Source organism: Jaculus jaculus, chromosome 3 (assembly GCF_020740685.1).
Source record: "Jaculus jaculus isolate mJacJac1 chromosome 3, mJacJac1.mat.Y.cur, whole genome shotgun sequence".
In the NCBI taxonomy this organism is placed as follows: Eukaryota; Metazoa; Chordata; class Mammalia; order Rodentia; family Dipodidae; genus Jaculus; species Jaculus jaculus.
The window spans coordinates 171,876,088-171,887,765 of NC_059104.1; the positions used below are offsets into that span (position 1 = coordinate 171,876,088).

At 35.8% G+C, this 11,678-nt stretch overlaps 1 protein-coding gene across 1 annotated transcript; it reads right to left on the reverse strand.

The window, feature by feature from the left end:
* Positions 1-4,899: 4,899 nt before the first annotated feature.
* Positions 4,900-5,838, reverse strand: LOC101599710 (olfactory receptor 52J3). Its single transcript, XM_012950232.2, has one exon. The coding sequence runs from the start codon at positions 5,836-5,838 to the stop codon at positions 4,900-4,902; it is 939 nt and encodes a 312-aa protein (XP_012805686.2).
* Between the last annotated feature and the right edge of the window lie 5,840 nt (positions 5,839-11,678).

Here is an 11,678-nt window from a genome sequence, read left to right on the forward strand (position 1 = left end):
GAAATTTAAGATCAATGGTCTTATATCAATTCTAATTCTCACCCTGAATGCATATCCAATCTTGATATTGCACAAAGTTTCTTGATTGCAGCATTAAAATTATATTTTTACAAATTAAAAAATTGAAAAATCAAAAAAGAGTGAGTGTAGGGAATCTTTCTCAATCGTCTCTTCAGTCTATCTCTCAGCTCAAGTGCATTAGTCTCAGAACAGTTGGTTCTTCATTTTTCATTAGTGTGCATTGTAAAAGGAATGATGGTGCCTTAACCTTTTGTTATAAGTTCTTTTCAATTTATAATTGGAAAAATATAAAGAAAACTGTAGAATCCTTCATTTCATCTAGATAAGAGGGTTAATTTCTTCTATAATTTTAAGATTTTATTTTGAATAATTGACACATTACATTTAGAACTTTGTATCATAAAGCAAATTTTGATTTATGATTCCGTAGAATTAATTGTATAGACAATTAAATGAAATATTTGAAATTGACATTGATGAGATTTGATTGTACATAAACATGAATGTGGAAAATATGATATATTTAATAACAAGGTTCTCTTTCCTATATCAGTTCATCATTTTCAAAGTGTTTCTTTTGCTTTCATATCTTTGAGCACATTTGAAATAATTTTGTGTCAATCTTACTACTTTTATTACCTATAAAACTATGACTTCTATAATTTTATGGTTTAATTTTGCTCTTTATACATTTTAAAGTATGTAATGTATGTTACTAACACCCACCAACAGTCCTGGACTGCCTACACCAGCTGGCCATCCATGGGACTCATAGAAACTCTGGCTAGAGTCTCAAGGTGGGATTTTGAAGCTCACAGAGATCCTGCTATCTCTGCCTCCCGAGTACTTGGGTTAAAGGGGTGCACCACCATACCTGGCTGGGGTTATAGACCTTAATCAAATTACTACCATGATTGCCTTCTGAGATAAGGAGTGAATACTAATTGTATAGCCAGTGAAGGCTCTGGAAGAGCATCATGCCTTCTACATCTCTTAACTCACAATCATGAGTACATTCTTGATATTATTATCTGTAAACTTTCTCAGCAAGCAGGGCATGGTGTAGCACAACTTTAATCCCAGCACTCAAGGCAGAGGTAGGAGGATCACCATGAGTTTGAGGCCATCCTGCGACTAAATAGTGAAACCCAGCTCAGCCTGAGCTAGAGTGACACCCTAATTAAAAATAAAATAAAAAATAAACAAAAACAACAAAAAAGTAAAACAGCAAAAAATTATCAGCAGGACTTGAAAATTCTCCTTCTAATCTTTTAATAATTATTGACACATTCTCCTATACTGGGTTCCCTACCTCAAAGGCATGGCTAAACTTTCACTTGTTATTTCCCTAAAATATGGCTAAAATTGTAAAAGATGTGACTCATCTTTTACATATATTGCATCTCTATTTTCTATGTTTGTTCCTTCAGATTTATGGTTCCTATACATTTTTTTTAAAACTTGGTCATCATTTTAGCAAGAGAATATTTTTTAGAAATTTAATTGGATTTTATTTCTTAAAATATTTTTCCTTATTTGTAACTACACCCCAGTAATTCTTTGTAAATCAAAAAATTATATGTCAAGGAAGGTATCAATGTTAAGCTATTGCTTAAAATTATTAAAGTTGCTCAGTGCATGGTTAGGGATATACAGAGTTTTAGTAGACATCAGGAAGGAGAAGAAGTTGATTTTGCAGCCATCTCTGCTAACACCATCAATAGCCAAATTCATGTGATACCTTCATCAAGGCAAAGTAGCTGCAATTTTATTTGGCATTCTGCGATGACAGTATAATTTGTGTCTGGATACATACAAGTGTTATAATTACTTAATGGACAGTGGTTCCCTATGTCTTGGCTTTCTTAGTGCAGAGATTCCAAATCTGTACATTACCATGTTTTATTGACAGAAACATCATGATGAGTGAGTTAAAACTTCTAAACTTTATTATGTCAGAGAAGATTAAGACTGATATCCATCCATCAATCTTTACTATCCTTGGTATTCCTGGATTGGTGCCATCCACTGCTGAATTTCCAACCCCTTTTAGCTCTGCCTATATTTTTATCCTTATGGGAAACTGTTTGTTCATTTATCATCAAGTCATAACACAACCTCCAAAAAACCAGTGTACCTTTTCCACTCTGTGTTGACTGTTTCTGAGCTCATGGTAAGCACTAATCATTGCAAAGTGAGGAAATTTAACATTGATGTGATAGCTACTCTTTTCCAAGCTCTTTCCTGCATATTTTGTGTGCATGATTACTTATAACACAGTATATTTTCAGTTAGGTAATTATCAATACCCAACTTATAAATATGTTTACACACTTATATAACTGATTTAATGATGAGTAGAAAAAAATGAACAATTATATTCAACTTTTGATTATAATTCTCCAGTGATTTCACAGTATAGAATGAAAGCAATAAGACATGACTAGAGGAATTTTGGAAGTAGTGTAAAACAAGGAATAGAATTTCACAAAATAAGAATATGCTGATTACTGAACATTTCCTAAAATATATCATATACATCTATATTAAAATAAATATAAAATTCTAGAGCCTTAAAAATAAGTATATTTTACAAAAATACATAAACATATTTTCAAGTGAGTGAAAATGGCATCCTGAGTTTCATTTACAGTGCTGCAAGCTGGAGGACAATAAGCAAAACCCATGAATCCCAGAGCCAGGAGAGAAACGTTAACTGTTTATAGAAATAAATTATTTAAAAATATATAAAATAAAGATGGGTAATAAATATTTAAGACTTTGAAATAATTTTCCAAATGACAAAATTAGGTAAATGACTAAAAATAAAAAGTAGTATTTTGTTTTAATATATCAAGTTAAGTTATTTGAAATGTAAGATTTCATAGAAAATTTAAAATTTTAAAAATCTCCAAGAAAAAAAGAAATATAGACTTTACAGTTGTCAAGTATCAGTGAAGAAGAGGGTTCGAGAAGAGGGATGATAACTGGAGAGCTATGAAGAAATGGAAATTTCTGGAAAATTTAATGTTGTATAAAAAAAGAGAATAGGGCTGGAGAGATGGCTTAGCAGTTAAGCGCTTGCCTGTGAAGCCTAAGGACCCCGGTTCGAGGCTCGGTTCCCCAGGTCCCACGTTAGCCAGATGCACAAGGGGGCTCACGCGTCTGGAGTTCGTTTGCAGAGGCTGGAAGCCCTGGCGCGCCCATTCTCTCTCTCTCCCTCTATCTGTCTTTCTCTCTGTGTCTGTTGCTCTCAAATAAATAAATAAATAAATAAAAATTTTTAAAAAAGAGAGAATAAAAAATGATGAAGAAATCAATTATTAACTGTGGCACATAATTCTACTTCAGAAAGAAAAACACTAAATTACAACAGTATATGAAATATGTTAAAGGAATATGTGTCATATTTTCAAATTATGTGGATGAATATTTAAATTAAATTACTACTATAATACACAAATAATTTTAATCTATATGACTAACAATAAATATTTAGCAAAAGCCCCACCAAGCTATAATGATATAGATATTCCCACTCCTGAAGTTGTTTCTAGAAAGACAGGGGGAATTCTATCAAGGTAGTGCTAGAGAAAATTATTAATTGCAGTTATTTATTATTACTATATTTTAGTCATAATCATAGCTAACTTTTAATATTTTCATTGGTCATTGCTTCTTTTCTCTGAAAGGAACACTAAAGGGTGCTCTTTTCTGTTTGCAGCAAAAAATAACACATCTTGGGCTGGAGAGATGGTTTAGCAGTTAAGGCACTTGTCCTCAAAGCCTAAGGATCCAAGTTCAATTCCCCAGTACCCATGTAAGCCAGATGCACAAGGTACCACATGTGTCTGGACTTTGTTTGCAGTGGTTATACGCCCTGGAATGCCCATTCTCTCTCTCTCTCTCAAAAAAATAAAAAATTAGAAAAAAAAAACCACACATCTTTAGTTCCCCTTATGGTATGAAAAACACAATAATTTAAAAACATGAAAACGTAAGTTGTTACTTAAAGACACAACTTTTATTGTTTGTTCTTTGAAAATTTTGTTAATAAATCTCCAGAAAAGCATCTTTCAGCCTCATGAAGAGTGAGTTTTCCAATTCACACTGCAACATTGACACCAAATTCAGTGAGGAAGCAGGAGCTACATTGGGATGTGGGATCAAACACCTTGGATTTTGGAAAAGAGTATTGTAAGACTATGACAACTCAAAAAGGGAAAGCTAGATACAGTGGTCAGCAATTATTAACATGTGTCATATGAATACAGATGCTACATGTAACTAGGTGACACTTTGGCTTAGACTATGGAGCTGAATAATCAATAACATATCACTGTTAGGATGAGGAGGGAATAACTTTGAAATCACATGCTCATTTTGGCTGTTAGTTAATGCAGCCTATGCATTCGGCAGCTGATTCCACTTTAACTTACAAATTTGTCAGTGCTTGTTTTGAATCAAGGACTGTGCCTTTTCAAGAGCTTAAGAAAAAACAGTGTCTTTAGAGCCTGGTAGTTTTGTGTCATAGTTAATCATTCAGAATTATATTGATGAAAAATATGTAATTGGCATGAAAGGAAGGAAAATTGAACTGAATGAATGCAGGTGTGATGGATGGATGTTGGCAAGGAATCAGTCCCTCCATCAGGTCATAGAAGGAGTGTCAACATGACATTCTTCCAGGTTTTCCTTTCTACACAGGCCTCCATTTTTCAGAGAAGGTATAATGAAACTGCAGCAGGACTGAATCATTAAACACAGGCCAAAAAAACCAAACTGGTTTTCAATTTGACAGCTAAAGGCAGTGATCAGGAGATATTTATTAAGGCAAGTACTTGAGATGTCATCAGAAAAGAGAGGATCCTGAGAGTACTACTTTTTAGTACATGCATAGAACACATGCTCTCGTATCTGTTTGGTCCTCACACCATAAATAATGGGAGTAAGTGCAGGAGGAATAATCAAATAGAGGTTTGCAACAAGGATGTGAATGTAGTGTGGAATGTTTTGTCCAAATCGATGAGTGAGGAAAGAGAAGACTGAAGGGATATAGAAAACACAGAGAACTGCAACATGGGATCCACAGGTGCTGAGGGCTTTCACCCGGGCATCCTGTGATGGGAGGCGGAACACAGCACGCAGAATATAGAAATATGAGATGGCAATTAGGACCAGGTCCATAAGAAAGACAGACACCACAAAGAGCCCATAGGCAGCATTGACTTGGATGTTTCCACAGGACAGCTTTGCAATGCCCATGTGCTCACAGTAGGAATGAGGTATTACATGAGCCTGGCAGAAGGGTAGCCGATAAACCAGATAAATCAAAGGGCATACAGTTATTGCTGGATGTATTACAATGAACATACCAATGACCAACAGCACGCGAGGGGTCAAGATGCTTGTGTAACGGAGTGGGACACAGATGGCCACATAACGGTCAAAGGACATGGCCAGAAGGACTTCAGCCTCCATACCAGTGAAGGTATGGATCAAATACATCTGAGCCACACAGCATCCAAAGTTAATCTCATGAGCATTGAGCCAGAAGATGCCCAGTGTGTGGGGCACAGATGTGGTAGATAGAGCCAAATCAGTGGATGAAAGGATGGACAGAAAGTAAAACATGGGTTCCCGTAGAGAATGGTCTGTTTTGATGACTATCAGAATGGTGGCATTACCCATTAAAGCCACAAGGTAAATAGAACAGAAGGGCAGAGAGATCCAGGCATGGGCCTCTTCCAGACCTGGGATTCCAATGAGGAAAAACGTGGCTGGGTGGAAAAGACTCCTGTTGTTGCTGTATGCCATCCTGCACAGACTGGTAGGGGTGAAGTTCTCCCTCCTGTTGGGATGAAATGAGTGAGAAATACATGGTATGCAAGAAAGATGACTGGAGGAAGTGTCTGGTACCTGAATTTGCTAATGATGTGTTTCCATATAGGGAGGTAAAGATATCATATGGTCTTTTACAGAAGGTTATGCGTTGAATCATCTCTTGCTCCATTTGAATAGATCACATCATGGACAGAATATGATCTGTCATTCAGCCTATTGACAGGTGTAGATTCTGAGTATGGGTAAAGAGTACATGCAATGCTAATTCATGGAAAGTAGATCTTTCTTTCCCTTTAGAAAATAATAAGAGTGTGAATCAGCTCTACACGCTTGTCACTTCTGGGAGTTTGGAAGCATGAATACTGTATGGTGCAGAAGGAATACAATAGCGAGGAAAGAAAAATCCCTTACATAGTGTAAAAGAAATTAAATCATAAACACAGATTTTCAAAACATAAATTCACCAGAAAACTCCCAAAAAACAAAAGCCAGGCATGGTGACAAATGCCTTTGCCCCAGCACTCCAGTGGCAGGGGTGGGAGGATCACTGTGAGTTTGAGGCCACCCTGAGACTACATATTGAATTCCAGGTCAGCCTGGGATAGAGCGAGACACTACCTCAAAAAAACAAAATCCTAAATTCTCCTCACTCCTCAAAATGATATGACAAAGACATCATTATATAAAAGATCTAATCTGAGACCAGTAGCTTTCCATTCAACATGAAACAAAGTATAAATTTATTAGTTTGAAGGTGGCAGATGAGTGCCCACCTCCTGAGATGTCTACCCAGGAATGAAAAACAATTGCTATGTGTATGACTTAAAGAGTAATAGGAAGATCCATAATTGGGGAAATTTCACATGGGATTTTATATTAACATTTCTATGAACATTAGATACCTGTATCAAAACTGTATCTAGAGTTCACAGAACACTGACAGTTTCACCTGTGTTAATTTACCCCTTGCATAATAAAATTAGCACTTTAATACCCACTCTTCCTTCCCTTAAAAACAGTAGAAACTTAGATAGAAGCCAACCATGTTAACATTGGGTGATTTGGTTCCTACGATAGGGAACTTTTTTGTACTTTCCTTGGCTGTCAGCCCTTCAAGGAAGGAATCAACCTATGTAATACTTTAAGTAAACACAGAAATATTTTACAGTGCCTTCAAAATTATCCCAATGAACCAAGCCACTGAGAATGAAGCAAAGAGAATTGTCTAGGAGCTTGTGATGCAGCATCTCAAGCAACAAGTTTCCAGAGACCCTTGTATTCATCCTTTGATATAGTATAATAAAAGTAACAAGTAAAATAAAAGGCATACTAATTTATCATTGTATGTTTAGTCCAATGTAGAAAGCAAATACTACAACATACACTGACACTTACCTGTGTGGTGTATGAATAAATGTACTCTGAACAAAGTTAACATCAATCTGAGTAGAAATTCAACATCCAGAATAATCATACATAGTAACTCTTCTTTAAATATCTATCCAAGATCCCTCATTCAGCAGTGGGTCTACTAGGTTCATCCTAACTGCCACACAAACTAATTTTGGCAAAAGAAATTAAATTTTCATGAGCTTTCCGACATTGGATTTTAGTTTAAAGTATAATATGATATATACACTATGTGTTCTGAGTTAGCACATATTTAAACAAATTTAATATTATTATTTATTACACTAACAGAATATAGTATTGAACTTTTTAAACTGAATACAGCTATCATGCTATACTGTCTAATTATCTTTTCATGAACTGCCTCATGTACTTACCAAAAATCACAATAGATTCACCTAAGTCCAATACATAACTTTAAGCATGCAATAACTAATGAACTTTTATGCCTGTAGTTGAAGACACATTTATATTGAAGTGTTAAGCACTAAAGGGATTTTTCTAAGAATACATCTCATTTGAAACCTAGATATAGCCTGAGCTTTGGGACTAAGTCTTCTGAGGCTGCATATAATATTTTTCTTTAGAAACAGAAGAAAAAAAATAGAAAAATTAAATCTTGTTTTTTAAAATTTGTTTGTCATAATTAGTATTCCATGTTCCAAAGTTTTTATGAGGAAAAATTGGAATGGCAACAAAACAGCTAACATATTAGCTGACAGATGTTCAATTCATGCAGGTTTTTATCATTATATTTGTTGAAGAGAGATGGTTTTGTGATGCAGCATTACCTAAGAGACATTATTGGCTATTATTATTATTATTATTACTCTTCAAAAGATAATTCAACTTTCTGCTTTACTATTTTCTTCGGATTTCCATAATTGTCACTCAACAAGAAAATACTAATACTATGTCATCTGTTATAGTACATACTACATAGTAAAACACTGGAGTAGATTTCAAGTCTTTTAGCCTAACTCCTAAATAGTAAATGTGAAGCAATGCATACATACAATTCCTAGAATTAGCCACATGTAGCCTTATAATGTATAACATTTCATGTCAACTAAAAGGGGTTATAAATCTGACCTAACAAATATAACTTTGTGTGCATTTACACACACACACACACACACACACACACAAGCATACACTCAGAGGCAGTTCTCATTTTTGTCAGCTATGTTCTATGAAGTCATTATCAACGGTAACATTAAATTATTATAGATGTACCACTTATTGCACCTACATGAAATCTGGTGTTAGGTTCCTATGAGCCTGTGGGCCAAAAAATACAAACTTGGTTCATATTTTTCTTTTAACTGAAATATTGTTAAAATTATAGATATGTGTGTATATATTTATGAATAATTTGAAAGATTTTATTGTAACACCAAGGTCTATGGGGACTATTTATGTGACATAAATCCCTAAGCTTTCATCTTGTCCAGTAATACAGTCAGGTCAGTATTGAAAATGGCTCTTCCACAGAATTCTGCTCTTGCATATCATATAACAGGAATTTAAAACATTTTATTGCTGCCTCTTGACATGCAGGACCTTCTCCATTTGTAATATTGACCTTTTTATGACTTTACTAAATCTGGAATATGCAAGTCAGTGAATTTAAGGCAAGAAACGTTGGCCATTTCTCTGACCCTAGGTAATGTTAATATGAATCTCTTGTTTTAAGCTTCGTAAGAGTTCCATGTCTTCATTTATTTACTTAGTTAGCATTCCATGAACACACATTTAGCCTCTTTTCACCTGATTATTGAGAACAACTTCAACCAATTCATTTAAAAGATCTAATTGGCTTTTTGTAAGGATCCATGAATGTAGCCTGATAGTTTGTCTGAAAGTGTAGGGTCTCCAGTGGATTCCACAGAGCAGAAGGACTTTGTAGAATAGGTTGAGTAGGAAAAAGAAATCAGAAAGTGAGCTTGTTCTTGTCTATGACACTGGTTTACTTCTTTGTAAGGCATACTGGAAAGGGGATGTCCTTATCATGCTGGCTCAGGTGGATATTGCTCTACATTTTAAAACTTATTTTTATTAGTTATGGACATACTCAGTATATAAACAACACATGTTGGCACCACCCATCCCCTCATCCCTGCACCTTTTCTGATGGGGTCCTCTGTGTTGAGGATACAGATCATCCTTTTGGGGATTGTGGGTCATTCATTTTGTGTGCAGCAGTCCACTATTTCATCCTCAGTTATCTTTTCCCACTGTTTCAATATAAAACAGTTCTCCCATACTTAATAGTGATAATCAACAATTGTAGCTTCAGTAACTTAAAACCACCCTCTGTGTCAGTAATTTTAATCTTGATGAAGATTTTTTGTGATAAATTGTACATTCTTCATATCTAAATGTTCTATAACCTTCAACTAAACAAATCTATACATTACTTTGAAATTCAACATTGATCAAACTCTCTGAACATGGGCAGAAGAATACATCACCTTTATGCCACTATCCCAGTTCTAACAGAATTATCTGCTGTCATTCCTCCCATTTAAAAGTTTATTAAGGCCAGGCATGGTGGTGCATGCCTTTAATCCCTGCACTAGGGAGGCAGAGGTAGGAGGATCGCTGTGAGTTTGAGGCTACCCTGAGACTACATAGAAAATTCCAGTTCAGCCTGGGGCTAGAATGAGACCCTACCTTGAAAAACAAAAAATAAATAAATAAAAGTTTATTAGACAAACTTTCATAGTCCAAAAGTCTCTCTGTATTTAGCACTTTCAAACTCACCAGAATAGCTTATAATATTTGGCTTCTCACATGGATACTTCTCTAGTCCCAAATACTAAACTTTCCCTTATTCCTCTAGCATACAAGTTCCAAAAGACTAAAAATACACATGGTAAGATACATCAAAGTAACAAACTCAATTTTTTGGTACCAAATTGCTATTGTAGTCAGATCTACATTGCTGGGACAAACATCCAACAAGAAGCAGTTTATGAAAGGATAGGGTTCATTTCAGGTTTACAGATCCAGGGGAACATCAACAATGATGGAAGAAGCTGGCTAACTTCCACAGATCAATAAAGAGAGACACATTCAAACAGCCAGCACCACAAGATTTCTAGAGCTCCAACTGCTCTCCATACCAGGGTTGGACTGTAGATCTACCCCGAAACACAATTTAGGGCAGAACTGCAAGCTATGCCCACTGACACTTTCTCCAGCTGGGTTACTGGGTACCCAAGTTACAAGCTTGATTTGTAATAAAAATATCTGTGTATATGGGACCATACATTCAAACTACCTCACATAGGTACTAGAGAATTGAATATCAAGCTTTGCAAGCAAGCTCCTTTAATCAATAAGCCATCTCTACAGCTGAGTTCCCTGCTTAATGCACTCTTGGTGAGGCTTGGCTGGGTTTACCCTCTAATTTTGAAAGCTAAAAGAGAATTCTTTATCTCTTATACACAAAAGAGAGGAGGAAAAACATAGAATGGCAAGGGATGATGATAGTCAACTAGGAAATGTGAGAGAGTAGATAGAATATACAGGGACTAAATGTTAGGGTTATGAAGGAAACAATAGACTCTAACCTAGAATTGTGATCAATCTAGTCAGGAAGTGCTTGAATCTCCTTGCACCTGTCATCTGCAAACAAAAGAGAAAAAACACATCTCCACTAGAAAAGATAGAAAAGCTGGGCATGGTGGCACACACCTTTGATCCAAGAACTTGGGAGGCAAAAGTAGGAGTATCACCTTGAGTGTGAAGCCACCCTGAGGCTACAGAGTGAAACCCTACATCCAAAAAGAAAAGCAAATAGAAGATAGGAAAAGCAAAATGTTAGTCATAAGAGCTAAAAACTGTGTGAATCTGTTATTGAGAAACTACCCAGTGCAGATCTTATGTCATAATTATATATGTTTAGGTAAAGAACAGATCCCAAAACCAAAACACTCTACTGGGAAGAGAAGAAAAGTCAGCACAAGTAATTCTAAATCACAAAGCACCCACTTCACTCACTATGAGCACAAGATCCAGAAAAACCACAGAATCACATGCATAGCCCACATGAGCTGACCTGAAGTCAGTCTGTGAAGCAAAAGGACACAAGCTATGAACCTGGACCTGGCAGAAAGAAACACTAAACTCTGGTCAGCTAATATCTAGCCTAAGTGTGAACATGGCTACATCAGAGTCTTGGATAATGATATCTCAGTGCGGAAAATGAGGCCATATAACAATTCAGAAGACATTAGCTAGCTGGATTGGAATTACTGTGATGTGGTAGTCAGTGTTCTGTTCTCAGCAGAAGACACCAACTCGAGTAGCCGGAGAAGGAAAAGTAAGACAGCATAGTGATGGTACCTAGGCCTAAGCCAGCGATGCTATATAGTCGCAGACTCTACCCTGCTACA